The following is a 19,617-nucleotide window of genomic DNA, read 5'->3' as shown; positions in this document are numbered from 1 at the left end:
GAACTTCGCAGAATCGCGAAAGGAAGAGTGACGCGCTCCAGACGAACTCCACCTGTGGCCGTACCCGAGCCTTAGGCTGCACGGAAGGTGACACAACACGGCACCTCTGCACCCCGCCCTCCCCCCCCGCCCCCGCAGGGCCTGGACTCACCGAGGCTGGGTTTTCGATGACCAGTTCGTAGGTCAGCCCTCTGGACCCAAACCTCAGGATGTCTCCGGGTAGGAGCTTCACAGCCACGTTCTGAATGTGGCACTCATTGACGAACGTGCCGTTGCAGGAATTGAAGTCGTGGAGAACAAAGCTGCTTTCGGCCTCATTATATTCAATGAGTGCGTGATGGTTGTCGACGTCTGCAGACTGAAATGCAGAAGGGGGACAGTCAGAGCCAGGAATAACAGGAATAACAAGGAATAACTAGTGCCACTGACACTGGGGGCCCCAATGTGCTAACCACTTCATCTGGCTGGACGGTCACTGCAATCCTCATTTTAAGAGGAGGATGCTGAGGGTCAGAGAGGTTAAGTGACTTGCCTAAGGCCACACAGCTAGTGAGTGGAGGGTCACCAGACCCTGACAGCAGACCCAGAATAGATGCCCAGTTTTGGGGTAGGGCGTCAGGCAACACAGAGGCAAGAGGGAACTCGGGGGGAATTGGCCAGGAATTGGCCACTTGATAGTTCTCTGATCCCATGCAAGTATCCTTTTGGTTGTCCCGAGTGGCAAGACAGCAGAAATGGCCCAACACAAACCAGAAAGGTCAGTTGGCAAGTGACAACTGTCCATTTACTGCAAGTGTTAAAGTTAAGGGGAGGTTTTGTCATAATTGTTGTTTTCATTTGTTTGTTCTATTCATTTCAAAAATGACAAGTGTTTTCTAATAATGCAGAAAATGAGAACTAGAGAAAAACGCAAAGAAGACATTGAAATCACTTAGACTCCCGTCCCCCAGAGGCAGGCACTGAGAACATGGTGGTTCACATCATTCCAGTCTTTTCTCTATGCTTACAATCCTTTTAAAAAGTTTAAACACAATTGAGCTCACACCACAAAACATAGTTTTATAACTACCTTTTAAAAGCCTTGGTGTACAATGAAGGTTTTTCCCATGGGATTAATTATTACTGTTGCTTCTTAAAGCTAATCAGAATTTATCTAACCAAAGATGATCTATTTTTCAATAGGGGCCCTGGTGTGACCACATTTCCCACAAAAGAGAGAGACCCCAGACACTGAATTGTCAGTGGGGTCAGAAACCTCCTGTGTAATCACTTTAATAAGAAGAATGAGCAAAACTCAGCACCAAGGAGGAAATATCACATCCCCCCTGGCCCTGGCGCCCTGGACTATGGGCTGCAGGGCACGTGCGAAGTCTTCTGTCTTTTCAGGACACTGCCTATGAGCCATCCACTCCAGCCTGAGACTTTGCAACTATTTTCTAAGTCACTCTTCTCAGAGCGCCTCATCCAACTTTCATAGAGAGTACTTGGACTTAGAAATCTATACTAATGTCCCACAATATAATTATAACCAATAGCTTATATTAATAATAGCTTATAGTATATGAATAGATAATAATATAACTGCATATATTAGTAGAATATATTAATGACACATTATGTGTAATTACACAAATGCCAGGAAATTTGCTAAGTGCTTTACTGCATTATCCCATTGCATCTTCACAATAATTCAAAGGGATACTTCCTCATTTCAAAAAAATTTAATTTTTTATTGAAGTCTAGTTGATTTACAATGTTGTGTTAGTTTCAGGTGTACAGCAAAGTGATTCACTTATACATATATATAATATCTATTCTTTTTCAGATTCTTTTCCATCACAGGTTACTGCAAGATATTGAATATAGTTCCCTGTGCTGTACAGTAGGTCTGATAATTACTCATTTTTTAGACGAGGAAACTGAGGCATAGAACGATTACGTGTGCCCACAGTCAGCCACTTTGACTCGCCTGGCTTGTTCCCAGGTTTGCCTGATTCAAATGACTGTGCCTTTACCCACTTTTCAAATTCCTACCAAACACTTTGACACTTAAAATACTGGAACACAAGAAGAAAGCAGGAGTAGCTCTATTAATTTCAGGCAGAGCCAACTTCAGAGGAAGGAAAGTTATCAGGGATAAAGAGAGGCGATACATAGTGATAAAGGGGTCGATTCTCCAAGCAGACATAACAGTCCTTCATTGTATGTACCCAACAATAAAGCATCAAAGTATGGAAGGCAAAAACTGATAGGACTGCAAGGAGAAGCAGATGAATCCATCATGGTAGCTGGAGACCTCAACAGCCCTCTGTCAGTGACGGGCAGACCCACCAGGCAGAAAATTAGGAAGAATGAACTTGAACTGAACAGCACTACCATCATCTGGATCTAACTGGCAACCACACAGCTTCATCCCACAGCAACAAAACACACATCCTTCTCAAGCTCCCATGGAACATTCACCAAGCAGACCACATTCCAGGCCACGAAATATACCTCAACAAATGTAAAAGAATAGAAATTATGCAAAGTACGTTTTCAGAACACAATGGAATTAGGCTAGAAACCAATACGGGAAAGACAGCTGGAAAATCCCCAAATATTTGGAGATTAAACAACACACCTCTAAATAACAGATGGGTCAAGGAGGAAGTCTCATGGGAAATAAAAATTTATCTTGAGCTAAATGAAAATGAAAATACAACCTATGAAAATTTGCAAGATGCAGTGAAAGCAGTGCTTGGAGGGAAGTTTATGGCATTGAAGGCATACATTTGAAAAGATCTAAGCTTCCACCTTATGAAACTAGAGAAAGAAGAGCAATATAAGCCTACCACAAGCAGAAGAAAAGAAGCAATAAATGAAATAAAAAGCAGGAAAACAAGAGAGAAAAGTCAGCAAAATAAAGAGCTTTTTTTTTTTTTTTTGTAAAGATCAATAAAATTGACAAACCTCTAGCAGGATAACCAAGGAAAAAAGAGAGAAGATACAAATTACTAAGATCAGAAATGAAAGCGATGGCATCACTACTGATCTCATGGACGCTGAAGGGATAATAAAGGAATATTATGAATAATTCTATGCCCACAGATTTTATAAGTTAATGAAGTGGACCATTTCCTTGAAAGACACAATCTACTGAAACTCACACAAGGAGAAATAAATACTCTGAATAGACTCAAATCTAGTAAAGAATTTGAATCAATAATGAATAACCTTCCAAAATGGAAAGCACCAGGCCTGGATGGGTTCACTGGTAAATTCTATCAAATATTAAGGAAAGAATGATACCAGTTCTCAATAATCTCTTCCAGAAAATAGAAGAAGAGAGAACACTTCCCAGCTCATTCTGTGAGGCCAAACTTATTCTAATAGCAAAACCAGATAAAGATATTACAAAACAGTAAAATTTCAGACCAATACTGCTCATGAACATAGATGCAAAATCCTCAACAAAATATTCTCAAATTGAATCCAGTGATGTATAAAAAGACTTCTACACCACAGTCAAGTGGGATTTATTCCAGGTATGCAAGGCTGGTTCAACATTTGGAAATCAATTAATGTAATCCATCACATCAACAGTGCAGAGAAGAGAAATCGCATTATCATAACAGTAGATGCAAAAATAGCATTTGACAAAATTACACACCATCCATGATAAACTAACAAACCACCAAACCACCACAACATCTCTTGGCAAATTAAGGATGGAGGGGAACTTCCTCAACCTGATAAAGTACATCTATAAAAACCCTAAAGCTAACATCATATTTAATGGTGAGAAACTAGAAACTTTCCAATTAAGGTCAGGAATAAGGTGAAGATGTCCCCTTTCACCATGCATTTTCAACATTGTACTGTATCTCCTAGCTAATGCAACAAGGCAAGAAAAGAGAATAAAAGACAGATTGGGAAGGAAAAAAAAATCTTCTTTGGTGAGGTGTTTGTTCAGATCTTTTGCCCATTTTGCAGATGGCATGATTGTCTATGCAGAAAATCCCAAAGAACCGACAGAAAGCCCTCCTGGAACTAATGAGCAATTATAGCCAGGTTGCAGGATACATGATTAACATACAAAAGTCAATTGCTTTCCTATATACCAACAATGAACAAGTGGAATTTGAAATTAAAAACACAACACCATTTACATTAGCACCAAAAAAAAAAAAAAGAAGTACTTAGGAATAAATCTAACAAAATACTTAGCTATATGAAGAGGTATATGAAGAAAACTACAAAATGTTGATGAAAGAAATCAAAGTAGTCTAAATAAATGAAGAGATATTTCATGTTTATTTGAAATTCCTTAATGATGTATGATGTTTAACATCTTTTCATATGCTGATTTGACATCTGTAGATTTTCTTTGGTAAGGTGTCTGTTCAGCTCTGTTGCCCATTTTTAAGTTGGGTTGTTTGGTTTCTTATTGTTGACTTTTAAGACTCATTTATTTTGTTTATTTATTTATTTTATTGAAGTGTAGTTGATTTACAATGTTGTATTAATTTCTGCTGTACAGCAAAGTGATTCAGTTATACATATATATACATTCTTTTAAAAATATTCTTTTCCATTATGCTTTATCACAGGATATTGAATATAGTTCCCTGTGCTATACAGGGAACAAAAAGCATTTGACAAAATGCAACACTCTTTCATGATAAAAGCACTCAACAAGCAGGTAATAAAGGGAAATTACCTCAACATAATAAAGGTCAAATATGAAAAGCCCACAGGTAGCATCATACTCAAAGGTGAAAGACTGAAAGCTTTTCCTCTAAGATCAAGAAGAAGATAAGGATACCTGCTTTTGACAATTCTATTCAACAAAGTACTGGAAGTCCTAGCCAGAGCAATTAGGCAAGAAAAAGAAATAAAGGCAATCCAAATTCGAAAGGAAGAAGTAAAATTATCTCTGTTCACAGGCAACATGATCTTACATGTACAAAATCCTAAAGAGTCCATGAAAAACCACAACCCTCTTAGAACTAATAAACAACATTCAGAAGCAAAATCGTAGGATACAAAATCAACAACAAACATCAGTTGTGTTTCTATATGCTCTCAATGAACAATCTGAAAAGGAAGTTAAGAAAATAATTTCATTTATGATAGCATCAAAAAGAATTACATACTTTGGGATAAATTTAACCAAGGTGGTAAAAGATGTGTACACTGAAAACTACAAAGTGCTGCTGAAAGAAATTAAAAACACAAATAAATGTAAAGACACCCTGTATTCATGGGTTGGAATACTTAATATTGTGAAGATGTCATTACTACACAGCAGGATCTACAGATTCAAAATCCCAACAGCAGTTTTGGCAGAAATAGAAAAATCCATCCTAAAATTCATATGGAATCTCAGTGGACCCAAAATAGCCAAAATAATCTTGAAAAAGAAAAGCAAAGCTGGAGGTCTCACACTCCCTGATTTCAAAACTTACTGCATACAAAGGTACAACAATCAAAACAGTGTGATACTGACATAAGGTCAGGCACATAGGCCAATAGAATAGAAGAGAGAGCACAGAAATAAAACTTTGCATATATGTTCAAATGATTTTTGACAAGGGTGCCAAGATTATTCAATGGGGAAGGAACATTATTTTCAACAAATGATGCTGGGAAAGACTGCAAAAGAATTAAGTTGAACTCTTACCTTACACCATGTATAAAAATTAACTCAAAGTGGATCAAAGACTTAAACGTAGTCTAAAACTATAAAACTTTTAGAGGAAAACACAGGAGGAAAGCTTTATGACACTGGATTTGGCAATGCTTTTTTGGATATGATACCAAAAGCATAGGCAGCAAAAGTAAAAATAGATAAATTCAACTATATCAAAAATTAAAACTTCTGTGAATCAAAGGACACAATAAACAGGGTGAAAGGCCATCTAGAGAATGGGAGAAAATAGTTGCAAATCACAAATCTGAAAAAGGGTTAATATGAAGAATATATAGAGAACTATAACTCAACAACAACAACAACAAAAAAAAACCCCAAATAACCTGATCAAATATGGGCAAAGAACTGGAATAGACATTTCTCCAAAGAAGATATACAAATGTCCAACAAGCATATAAAAAGATGCTCAACATTACTAGTCATTAGGGAAATGCAAATCCAAACCACAGTGAGATACCACCTCATACCCATTAGGATGGCTACTATCAAAAACAAACAAACAGCAACAGAAAATAACAAGTGTTGGCAAGGATGTAGAGTAGGGGAACACTAATGCACTGCTGAGAATGTAAAATGGTGCAGCTGATAGGAAAAACAGTAGAGCGGCTTCTCAAACAATTTAGAATAAAATTATCATATGATCCAGCAAGTCCACTTCCGGGTATATACCCCAAAGAATTGAAAGCAGGAACTTAAAGAGATATTTGTACACTCATGTTTATAGTAGCATTATTCACAATTGCCAAAAGGTGGAAGCCACCCAAGTGCCCACTGACCGATGATTGGATAAGCAAAATGTGGTCCATCCATACAGTGGAATATTATTCAGTGTAGGAGGAAGGAAATTCTGACACATGCTACAACATGGATGAACCGTGAGGACATGATGTGAAATAAGTGTCACAAAAAGGCAAATTTTGTATGATTCCACTTATGTGAGGTACATAGAGTAGTCAAGCTCATAGAAACAAAATAGAATAGGGGTTGCCAGGGGCTGGGGAAGGGGGAAACGGGGAGTTGTTGTTTAATGGGTACAGTTTCAGTTTTGCAAGATGAAAAATTCTGAGGCTGGTTGCACAACAATGTGGATAACTTACAACTACTGATCTGTACACTTAAAAGTGGTTAAGACGGTAAACTTTATATGTATTTTACCACGATTCAAAAAATGGCTAAGATGAAGGGACTCACTCAACATCAGGATGCTGGCACAGGGCAATGTCAGGGTTTGAACCCAAGTCTAATTCCAAAACCTGTACCTTTGATTTGTACCCTGTGATTTTCAGAGTAGAGAGTGATTTAATAATGAGAGAGGAGACAGGCAGGACCTAATAGAGAAAACAAGTGCATTTCTTAAAGGCTCCTGCATTTTAAATGTTTAAAAATTATATAGTGAGTCCATAAAATATTAAGACGTTTAAACATCTCTTAACAATGACCATCTGCTCTGATGACTCCCGTGCTTTGAGGAAGCCTCCTCGGGAAGCTGACTTAGTTATGACGTTGCCCTGAGGTTCACTGACGTTGTCGCTGAGGTTCGACGTGTACCTGGAACCGTCCTTTGAGCTAGGTTTCAACCTTGCATCACCTGGAACTGGGAAGCCCCATCTCAGACCATAACTTCCCGCTCCTGGCCTTCCTTATCCTCTGTCTCGTCCTCTCCTTGAGTCACATAGCCTTTGCTCCCCGTCCCCTCCCTATGCGTAATGCCCTATGCTCACCCAGCCTGGGCCCTGCTTGAGCTCACCAGCTCCTTCAGTCCATCCTGGCCCCCAAACCCTCCTGCCACCCTCACACTTCTGTCCTGAGGCTGTCCCAGTGCCCTCTGGGCCCCCCAGCCAGCAGGTTCCTGGTCTTAGGCTTTTAATTCTACTTTGACAACAGCCTCCTAGGTCTTCACCTCCTGCACCTGCCTGCATCCTCCGTCTGCTTCTCCAGACCCTCCTCCATCCCTTTCCACGGCGCCCTCTGCCCAGCAGGCCCACCTGTGCAGCTACATCCATGGGCTGATGGGCTCCTTGCCTCTGGTTTCTGGTTGGGTTTGGCCAATGGGGGGTTAGAGATCAGAGCAGGGAGGAGAGAGGTTGGGGTACTTACTCCCCTGGCTTCCTTTCTGTGGGGTCACACAGCCTCCCTCAGAGGGACTCTACCCAGCCCTCGGGGTCTCCGGGTCCCAGGAAATGCCCCTGCCCCTCACCCCTCAGCTCTGGGGGTGGGAACAGTCCTCACTCATACTAGCTCTGGGCCCTGCACTATCCTTTGAGGTTTCTCTGAGCCCTGCCCACTCCCTGTGGAGTCCCTTCAGGAAACTCCCCTCCATCACTCCACACCCCTTTGAATGTACCTTCGGCTCCCTGCCAGGACCTGGACTTCCCAGGCATGGAGAAGCTCTTAGATGGGAACCTCAAGGCTTCTCTTAGCTGCCAAGGGCCTCCGGGTGGTCCTGCCTTCATCCCACCCTGGTCTGGTCCCTCTCCTCAACCATCTCCTCTTCTGCATCCTCACCTTGACAGTGTAACTTCCGTCTTAGCTGTGAACGTGCTCACCACCCCCTCGGCCTGGAAACACCGCCCCTTCCCCCTTCCTTTCCTTTATTGTCAAATGGCTTCAAGAGGTTCCTCTCCCGCTGGGTCCTCAACCCACTGCCATTGCCCTCGGGGGCCTCCTCGGGCTCTCGTCCTCCCTGTGACATGTGACACAGTTGTCAGAGAGAGGCACGTGGCCTGGTGGTTCAGGGGTTGGGGGAGCAGGGCAACGTGGTGGTTACTAGACTGGGCTCGAGCCCAGCTCTCCTACTTCCTAGCAGGGTGACCTTGGGCAAGTGATACCTCAGCTTCCTCATCTGTAAGGTAACAAAAGGACAGTCTTATAAGCTACTGGTGACGTATAAATGATATAATACATACTAAAGCACTTAGAAGAGAACATAGGGCAAATGGGAAATGTTCTCTATTATGAGCAAGAGGATGGGCTCTGGAGTTAGAAAGCCTTGAGTTCAAGTCCCACCTCTGCTACCTTCCAGCTGTGCAGCCTGGGGCATGGTTCTTTGCTTCTCTTTGGTTGCTCCCTGAGCAGCAAAAATGAGTTTGATAAGCTGGGCTTTGTAGGATTGACAAAAGGTACTGCTTGGTGACATGTTCAAAGGAGTGGGATAACATTTTTGAAATTAACTTGTGTGTGTGTGTGTGTGTGTGTGTGTGTGTGTGTGTTTTATCTATTTCTTTTAACCTTTTGGTTCTAGGCTATCCCATCCCCCAGCCCTATCACCCCACTGCCTCAGGAAAGGGATGTAGTGCAGAAATAGTAAAAAAAAAAAAATGGGGTTTTCAAAAGAATAAGGATATGAGGAAACGGCCAGGCACTGGTGAGACGACGAGTCTGGGATTGGAAGGAAAGAAGAAGCTTCTCTGCTTCCCCGTCAGCTGGATCCTTCCTCCCCGGTCTCCCCGGGAGAGCCCTGTGGACCGGCAAGGCCTCAGGAGAGGCTGGTCCTGAAATCAGACTGCCCGAGCGTGGTGCCCAGTGCCCCAGCCTCCCTCTGTGACCTCAAGCAGGATACTCGGCCTATCTGTGCCTCAACGCCCTCATGTGTAATGTGGGGCAAACAACACTAACCTCCTAAGGATGAAATGAGTTAATACACTCGAGAGTGAAAAGAACAGTACCTGGCACAAAGCAAGCTGTCTCTGTGATGAATACCCTCAGCCTGGCAGCAGCTCTCTGGCTCCCTCACCTCTCTGACTGCTTCCAGGTCTCCACGCCGGGCTCCTCTCCCCTCAGATGTCCGTTTCCTCTGCACTCTGTCCATGGGCTGGGGCCACTGTGCCACCCCCTCGATTCGCAGGTGTGTATTTCCAACCCCTGGTTCATCTCCAGACCCCAAACTGCCTGGCTGCTTCCGGGATGTTGAGGTGCTCACTCAACCAGTCCTGCTTCCTCCCCTCTTGGTAACGGTATTATCACCTGCCAGCTCATCCAGCCATCTTTCTCCGTGGCCTGTGGCATTGATCCTACTGATTCTTCCAGAAAGCTCTCAGACCAGTCCCAAAGCAACGGTCCAGTCAGGTGGTAGTATTAATGTGCTGGGCAGAATGGTCTCCCAAAGATGCCCATGCCCTGATCCCCAGAACCTGGGAATATGCTCCATGACGTGGCCAAAGGGTCTGTGACGATGTCAAGGTTACTAATCAGTGCTCTTAAAAGAGGGAGACTAAGGACTTCCCTGGTGTTGCAGTGGTTAAGAATCCGCCTGCCAATGCAGGGGACACGGGTTCGAGCCCTGGTCCGGGAAGATCCCACATGCCATGGAGCAACGAAGCCCACGTGCCACAACTACTGAGCTTGCGCTCCAGAGCCCACGAGCCACAACTACTGAGCCCACGTGCCACAACTACTGAATCTGCATGCCTAGAGCCCATGCTCCACAACAAGAGAAGCTACTGCAATGAGAAGCCCGTGCACCGCAACAAAGAGTAACCCTCGCTCGCTGCAACTAGAGAAAGCCTGTGCTCAGCAACGAAGACCAAACCCAGCCAAAAACTTTTTTAAAAATTTTTAAAAAGTGGGAGACTATCCTGGGTTATCCAGGTGGGACTAATTGAACTCCACCAGTCCTTATAAGCAGAGAACTTACTCTGGCTGGATTGGAGAGATAAGTGGTGTTTCTTGCTGGGCCCCCACTTAACAGCCCCAATGCTCCTCTTCCTGGGAAAGCACCAGGTCAACGTTTCCTCTTTACCCAAATCCCCCCCTAGATGGCACCACCTCAGTCTGTTGCATGAATGAGGATCAGGAGAACATTGATCTCACATTTCACTGACAACCCCCATTCTCCATTCCACAGGGTGGAATTTCCCTAGCTTAGTCAATTATCTTGTTATCTCAGTTAACTGAGAATTTCCAATTTAGATATTAGATGTTCCCAAAGCTAAATTTACACTCAAAAAGTGAAGCTTCTGTTTTTAGAAGCTTGAGTCAGCTCAGTCTGAAACTCAGCCCCACCTCCCCCGACTAGCTGTGTGATTTGGGCCAGTTCCTTAACCTTTCTGAGTCCCATGTCCATGTCATCAAATGCGGATAATAATGATAATAGTAGTTCTCACCCGCACAGGATTTGTTTTGTGAATATAATTCTATAAATATATATACAGAACATACATAGATGATGTATAAAGCCATGTGAGATACAGTAAGTAGTCCATAAATGTATGCTGTAGCTGTTTGCATTATGTATGCTATTCAAAAGATTATGATCTTTCTTTCATATCACATCCATCAGAATGGCTACTATTAAAAAAAAAGGGAAATAACAAGTGTTGGTGAGGACGCAGGGAAAGTGGAACCCTTGTGCCCTGTTGTGAGAATGTAACTTGGTGCAGCCACTATGGAAAACAGCATGGCAGTTCCTCAAACAATTAAAAATAAAATTATCATATGATCCAGCAAGTCTACTTTTGGGTATATATCCCAAAGAACTGAAAGCAGGGCCTTGAAGAGATATTTATACACCCATGTTCATAGCATTCTTTGCAACAGCCAAAAGGTGGAAACAACCCAAGTGTCCATCAGTAGATGAATGAATAAACAAAATGTGGTGAATCCACACAATGGAATATTATTCAGCCTTAAAAAAGGAAGGAAATTCGGACACATGCTACAGCATGGATGAACATGGACATTATACTCAGTGAAAGGATATTATACTCAGTGAAAGAAGCCAGTCATGAAAAGACAAATACTGTTATGATTCTACTTATATGAGATACCCAGAGTAGCCAAGGTCATAGAGACAGAAAGCAGAACGGTGGTTGCTGGGGGCTGGGATGGGGGGACAAGGGGAGTTGTTGTTTCATGGGTGCAGTTTCAGTTCTGCAAGATTCAAAGAGTTTTGGAGATGGATGGGGGTGATGGCTGCACAACAGTGTGAATATATTTAATGCCACTGAACTGCACACTTAATAAAAGTGGTTAAGATGGTAAATTTTATGTTATGCATATCTTACCACAATAAAAAAAAATGAGAAAAATGAGATCACGATCTAGCCCTTTCCTCTGAACTTTTTCCTCTTGGAAGCCCTCCATCTGCTGGTGAGAAACTAGTCCCATCAATTGCTGTGGTGGGTACTGACCAATGAAATCAGCCGCCAGTTCCCAAACAGGGGACAAAACAGTCCCTGAGGACTGGTGAGACCAAACAGGTGAACCCCCAGAGCAAGGAGCACTTGGGGAGAAGCCAGGGGTGAGGTGGGGGTGAGGGGGGAGGATGGGAGCACGACCCAGGCAGGAGGACAAGCGTGATGCAGATGGGGAGCCAGCAAGTGCACCCTCCCAGGCCTGTTTCATTCCGTGGATTTCCCCACAGAGAGTCCACCTGTCACCTTATGTCTCAAAATGCAGGTGTTCGCTTAGAATAAGAGAAATGTGAATTAAAATGACACAGGTACCATACTTCACCCCGTAGATCAGTGAAGATCCAATGGGGGGTCAGCACCCTAGGCTGGGGAGGGAGTGGGAGACGGGCGTCCACTGCTGGCAGGACACCACATCTGGAAACCTCTGGTGGGAAATTTGGCCATGCCCATCAGAGCTACAGCTGTGTGTGTCCTTTGACAGAGCAGACATACCTGCATGTCCGTGAAATTATGCAAAAAATAGGAGAATCCCAGAAGCCTTGTTTAATAATAATAAACAAGATTATGGTGTAGGCTCTGGTTCTTTCCTGAGAGGCAGCCCAGAACTGACAGGGGCCAGAAAAAGGGACGAGAGTCATCCGGCTGGATGGGATCTGGGGTATGTGTATGAGATCAGTCTGGCTTCATGACCCTCAGATCCCACGCGAGAAGGGCTGACACAGGCTGGAGAGATGGCTAAACCCATGAGAAAGGAGATGCCTGGCAGGACACTGACCACCGAGGGTGAGGGGTGGACACCAGCATTTCATCCCCCTGTCATGTCTGTTCTTTCTTTTTCTCTTCCATCTCCACCTTCCTAGCTGCAGCCCTGCACTGACTTGGGCTGTCCTAGAGCTCAGTCTTCTAGGGATCCTGGGACTTCCCCAGGGTGGGACTGGGGGAGTCCCTGGGGAGGGGGTAGGGTCAGTCAGCCCTTCATTGTTTACCCTTCGCTTCTCTTTTCCTCAAAACAAAGTTTATTGAAAGAATACACACACACACACACACACACACACACACACAAGCAGGAGCTCTGCTGATCAAGAAGGGAGAGGGAGGGAGCACTGATGGTGGGGTTCTCAAAGTGTGGTCCTGGAACCAACTCCAGGGAATCCATTCCCCCCACCTGAACCTGGGGAGCATACAAATGTGAAGATTCCTGGGCCTTACCCCAAACCCACTGGGTCAGAATGCCTAGGAGTTCATGTTGAACAACCACTCTTAAACATGCGGAAAATCCAACAACCACTGGCTTTGGTGTTTCTTCATTCTGGAAGAACTGAGTCCCTTTCTCAGCAGAGTTTAAATAACAGCCACATCCAACTCTAAAAAATACAGTTTACAAGGCACATCAAATCATATAAATTATAACTTGCAAGGTTTAGCTGTGAAATGAGCAAGGCTGAGGCTTTTGAGCCGTGTAAAATGGGAGAGGGGAGATTGTGAATAGAGCTCCTGATGGCTCGTCTGCACACAGCAGCCGGGATGTTCACTGGCAGGTCTCCCCCTTGTTTACAATCCTTCAAGCCTTCTTCCCACTGCTTTCAGATAAAGATCCAAACCCTTATGGTGACATGAAGGAGGCCTACTTGTCCCTTAGCCCTCGTCCTTCCCACTCTGACTTCTGGACGCCTTGGTTTTCTCTCAGTCCCTTGGATTCACAATATGCTCTTCCACCCCAGGGCCCTTGCACATGCCATTCCCTTCTCCTTTTGTCTAGTTAAGTCCTCCTTGTCTTCCATATTCCTTTCCTTTACAGCCCCAATGTTGGAATGGAATTAGTCACACCTTTGTGGGATCATTTGACTTATTTCTCTCTCTCCTGGCAGCTTCCTGATGGCAGGGACCATGTCCAGTTCTGCCATCACTGTACCCCTAGACTTGGCTCGGTGCTGAGGCTCTGGGTAAATACTGTGCAATGAATGAGTGATAGCAACAGTTATCACTGTTGACTATAAACAGTTCTCACTAGCCTGGCTATAAACAGGCTTCCTACTGCCTTAGGGAACCAAACTCCTTACAGGATATAGAAAAAAGTCTGGAGGGTAAAACCCTGCAAATACCAATATTGATTTTTCCCTGAGCCAAATGATTACAAGTGACTTTTATTTTCTTCCTTATATTTTCCTTTCTCCCAATTTTTAAAAACAAGAAGCATGTAACTACCTTCCATTATCAGAAAGAGTAAATGATGTTGAAATACTACAATACCAATAGTCAAAACAACATGTCAACCTTGCTGATGAGTAGAAATCTTTAGAAGCATGACTGCCTATTCTTTAGGATTGATCCAGGCAAATAAAACAAACAATCTTTTTTATTTGCTAGATGTAACCTCTGGTAATTGCAAGGATGATTTTTAGTAATATAAATCCCTGAATTTTTTTTTTTTTTTTTTTTTTGTGGTACACGGGCCTCTCACTGTTGTGGCCTCTCCTGGTGCGGAGCTCAGGCTCTGGACACGCTGGCTCAGCGGCCATGGCTCATGGGCCCAGCCGCTCCGCGGCATGTGGGATATTCCCGGACCGGGCACGAACCCGTGTCCCTTGCATCGGCAGGCGGACTCTCAACCACTTCACCACCAGGGAAGCCTAGTGACGTATTTCTTAAGCTAAGTCCGAGGAGCAGTAAGCAGTCAATTATTTATATACAATGAATGCAACTCAATTTCTGTCTAGTTAATAACTGTCCTCATTAGTTCCCTTTTCCAAATGGCTTATTAATGTCAGTGGATCCTCATCTCAACCCTGTGCACCTCTGAGGATTCTTCTCAGTCTCTGTTTTAGGAGACCATAATAATGATCATTGTGACATTCACTGAGCACCACATGCCAGGCTCTTTATATGCATTTCTCACTTAATCCTCAGAATAACCCTGTGAGGTAAGAGGTTTACAGACAGGGAAAAGGAGCTCAGAGTGATTAAGTAATTTGGTTGAAGTCACTCAGCCACAAAGTAGCCTAATGAGATTCAAACCCAGCTCTGTCTATCTCCAAAGCCTGTGCTTTTAAAAATTACTACAGTTTTCTAATATCATAGGCCGGTTCAAAACAGAGATCTCTGTCTCTACTTTAGCCAGACAGGAAATAAAACTACCCCAAATCTATGCCTTGTTAGCATAAAGAAGAAACTACAGTTCTTCTTCTTCTTCTTTTTCCTCCCACTTTGCACACTGAACAGATGTTCTGTGTCCTTGAAGGGAGACCATATCATGGAGGAGAATCTCACGGGGAGGTTTATGGAGTTATCTTTAAATCTGTTGCGTTTACAATAAACATTCTCAGAAAACTGGGAATAAAGGGGGAAATTTCTCACTTGGTAAGAACATGTATAAATACCCTACAGCTAACCTCCTACTTAATGGTGAAAGAGTAACTGCTTTCCCCTAAGGTCAGGAACAAGCGAATATAAGGATTTATACACTGCTCTTGTTCAGCAGAGTCCTGGAAGTCTTAACCAGGGAAATAAAGCAAGGAAAAGAAGATTAAAAGCATTCAGATCTCCTTTTCTGAAAGAAGAAATAAAATTGTTCTTATTTGCAGATGACATGATTGTTTATGTATAAAATCCCAAGAAATCTACAAAAGCCCTTATATAAGAAAGTGCACTTAAGGTTGCAAGATCCCAAGAAGCATACAAAAATCAACTGTATTTCTATATACTGTCAATGAACATGTGGACACCAAAATTAAAAATATAATACCATTTACAATCACTCAAAAAAAAAAGAGAGACATACTTAAGTGTAAATCTAACAAAACATGTTCAGGACTCGTATGCTGAAAACTACAAAACACTCATGAGAGACACTGAATAAATGGAGAAATATACCATGTTCATGAATTGGAAGACAATGTAGGAGTATATCAATTATTCTCACATTGATATATAGGATAAAACACAATTCCAATCAAAGTTACAGCATGATATTTTGTGTATACAGACAGGCTTACACTAAAATGTAAATGGAAAGGCAAAGGAACTAGAATAGGTTAAAAAATTTCTTTAAAGAAAAGTGGGAGGAATCACACTACCTAATTTAAGACTTACATAGCGACAGTAATCAAGGCTATCTCATAATGGTAGATCCATTATGACAAATAGATCCATGAAACATAATAGGGAACTAAAAAGTAGCCCCCATAGAAAGTATGGCCAGATTATTTTTGACAAACTTGCAAAAGCAATTCAATGGAGAAAGGATAGTCTTTTCAACAAATGGTTCTGGAACAACTAAATATCCACATGGAAGAAAAATGAACTTTGACCTAAATCTCACATCATAAACGACAGTGAACCCAAAATGGTTCATAGATTTAAACATAAAACTATAAAACACTTAGAAGAAAACATAAGAGAAAATCCTCAGGGTCAGGGACCTGGTGGCATGTTCTTAGACATGACACTAAAAGCATGATCTATAAAAGAAAAAATAACTACCTGGACTTCATCAAGAGTTAAAGCTTTTGCTCTGTGAAATACTCTGCTAAGAGAATGAGAAGACAAGCTACGGATGGGAGAAAATATTTGCAAACCATCTATCTGACAAGGGACATATCTAAAATACATAAAGAATTCTCAAAACTCAATGGTAAAAAACTAAACAATTCGATTAGAGACACTTAAAAGATATGAAGAGATATTTCACTGAAGAGGATATGCAGAAGGCAAACACATACATGAAAAGACATTTAACATCACTATTGATTTGGAAAATGCAAGTTAAGACTATGATGAGATACCACTACACACTTACTAAAACAGCTAAAATGAAAAACCGTGTTTATGCTAATTGCTGGTGAGGATGTGTCTCATACATTGCTGGTGGAAATGAAAAATGGTACAGCAACGCTGGATAAGACTAGCAGTTTCTTTACAAACCGAATATATATAAACACATATGTTAATCCATGCAATCATACTCCTGAGCATTTATCACAGAGAAATAAAAACTTATGTTCACACAAAAACCTGTACATAAATGTTTATGGTACATTTATTTGTAATAGCCCCAAATGGAAACAAAATGTCCTTCAAAAAGTGAATGGTTAAACATAGGTGATACGTCCATACCGTGGACTATTACTCAGCAATAAAAGAACAAGCTAATAACCTAAATGGATGTCAAGGGCACTACACTGACTAAAAAAAAAAAAAATCAATCACAAAGGTCATACATACATGATGAAAATTATAGAGATGGAGAACAGATTAGTGGTTTTCAGAGCGTGGGGACGATGGTGGGAGGAGGAATTGTGACTATAAAAGGAGCATCACAAGGGACATCTCTGATGATGGAATACTCCTATATCCTGAGGGCCACACCCAAATCCACACGTGGTAAAATGGCACAGGACTCCACACATGCTTCGTGCCATTCTCTCTACTATTTGTGCATCTATAATTATTTCAAAATAAAGTTTAAAAAAATCTGTTGAGGGAAGTCTGAGGGTGGTCTGCCTTTCACAGTCCTAAAGGGATTCCATTGCATTTCTCTTTCTGTTTCAATATTTTAATCCCTTTCAAAATGTTAAAAGGCTCAAAGCCACTGTTTTTATAATTCCTTACTTACAATTTCTTCCAACTTCCTTGGCTGTCAATGAGCTGGGACTGTGGACCAAGCCACAGCTAATTCAGAGAATGGAATGAAATGAAGTGAGAGAGCGCTGAGGCCATGCCCAGGGCTTACCCTGATTTACTACTTGGAGGTACGGGGGCGGGGGAGGGCTCTGAGGGGCCCATAGTCTCCAGAAGCTCTGGAAAGGGCGAGAGGCCATTGCTCAAGCTGGGCACTTCAGGTGGCCGTGGCTGCCAGACGCGGAGCAGGTGAAGGTCAAGCATCAGCTCTAAGCCCACCTTCCAAACCACGCCATCAGGGTGGGACACTGCAGACACAGTCAGCAAAGGACACAGGGCCCATCGCACTTTGCACTGTGCTCATTCTTACCACATGTGCCAGGGAGACCCAGCACATGCCGGGACTGGTTATTGGTGGCACACCGAGGAAGGCTGGGACTGGTAGCCAGAGGCTGTGCTTTACAAGAGACTGGAGTCCACAGAACAGTAAGGACTTTTGGTGGTGTGAGAGGTAGGGAGGGTCGGGGACTGGCTAGGAAGAGGTCTTACCTCTAAAACAAGGTCTGAATTTTCATGTCTTCCAATCGTAGTGCTTTTATTCAGGACAAAATAGCCTTCTGCACTCTTTAGATAGGCTTTCATATTCTCTGCTTTCCCTATAAAAGGTTTTCAGAAAACAATTTTGTTAGAAAAATACAGTCCTCTAATTATTCAATGTCATATTTAGAATGAATGGAATACACCATAATGTCCACAGGAGAAGTCAGCAGAGGTAGGAGTGGATAGCTGGATTTAACAATGATCACAATGATAATTCCGCACATTTTTAAGACTGTCCTTTTAACAGTGATAGCCGGCATAGATGAGCTTGCTTCTAATCACAAGAGGACATCCTTTATGTAACTCAGAGCACAAACAAGCAATAGCAAAAAAAAGAAACCCAAACAAATCTGAATTCCACTGATAACCGCTCTCCACCTCCCATTAAGCTTAGTTTGGGGTTAGTTATCTGACAGAATCAAATACTCAGTGTTACTAACCCACCACTTACTAGCTCTGTGTCTCTGAGTGAGTTACTTATTCTCTCTCTATGCCTCTGTTTCCTCATCTGTAAAATGGGGCTAATGATACTCTGTATCCCAGAGTTTTGTGAGGATTAAATGTGAAGCATCTAGAATGGTGATTGCTACACTAAACACCCATTTGTCCTACTGTGATTGTGACTGTTATTAATCTTGGGCTTCTGAACTTTGACTCAAGAAACCCCAACTTCTACAGAGCTTCTTAAAGTGTGGAAGAGTCAGTCATCAAGGAAATGGGCATTAGAAGATACTTTCTTTTTAAGTCAGCGCATTCCTTCATATATTTAGGTTGAAAAAAAATGATTTCCAAAGACAAAATATCAAGATTATAGCTTGGCTGTATGGTCAAGACTCTGTACGTATCTTTTCCTGGCATTTTATTAGGAAAATGTCAAACACACAGAAAAGTTGAAAGAAGTGGATGGTGAACTTCTATAGAACCACCACCCAGATTCTACAATCAACATTTTGCTCTATTTGCTTTATCACATATCTACCCATCTATACATTTTATATTTTAATGCATTTCAAAGTAAACCCTATACATGTTTTTAAATTTTATTTATTTATTTTTGGCTGTGTTGGGTCTTCGTTTCTGTGCGAGGGCTTTCTCTAGTTGTGGCAAGCGGGGGCCACTCTTCATCACGGTGCACGGGCCTCTCACTATCGCGGCCTCTCTTGTTGTGGAGCACAGGCTCCAGATGCGCAGGCTCAGTAGTTGTGGCTCACGGGCCTAGTTGCTCCGTGGCACGTGGGATCTTCCCAGACCAGGGCTCGAACCCATGTGCCCTGTATTAGCAGGCAGATTCTCAACCACTGCGCCACCAGGGAAGCCCTATACATGTTTTTTATTTTTTATTTATTTATTTATTTATTTATTTGTTTGTTTATTTATTTTAATTTTTTTTTTTTTTTTTTTGCGTTACGCGGGCCTCTCACTGTTGTGGCCTCTCCCGTTGCGGAGCACAGGCTCCGGACGCACAGGCTCAGAGGCCATGGCTCACGGGCCCAGCCGCTCCGCAGCATGTGGGATCCTCCAAGACCGGGGCACGAACCCGTGTCCCCTGCATCGGCAGGCAGACTCTCAACCACT

The 19,617-nt window shown here is 42.6% G+C and overlaps 1 protein-coding gene across 1 annotated transcript in view; it reads right to left on the bottom strand.

Moving 5' to 3' along the window:
• The window catches only part of LOC309808906 (forkhead-associated domain-containing protein 1-like), a gene marked incomplete at both ends in the record, with an annotated part of 77,217 nt that extends 59,133 nt beyond the window's left edge, over positions 1-18,084 (bottom strand). Inside the window, 2 exons of the mRNA XM_082629476.1 lie at positions 152-358; positions 17,992-18,084. Of these exons, the coding sequence (XP_082485602.1) occupies positions 152-358; positions 17,992-18,084 (300 nt within the window). The remainder of the gene's footprint in view (positions 1-151; positions 359-17,991) is intronic.
• Positions 18,085-19,617: the final 1,533 nt, after the last annotated feature.

The sequence above is a fragment of the Mesoplodon mirus genome (assembly GCF_964341445.2).
Source record: "Mesoplodon mirus genome assembly, chromosome: 7".
NCBI lineage: Eukaryota > Metazoa > Chordata > Mammalia > Artiodactyla > Ziphiidae > Mesoplodon > Mesoplodon mirus.
Note: the sequence above shows the minus strand (reverse complement) of the source record. Positions and strands in the feature narration are given on the sequence as shown.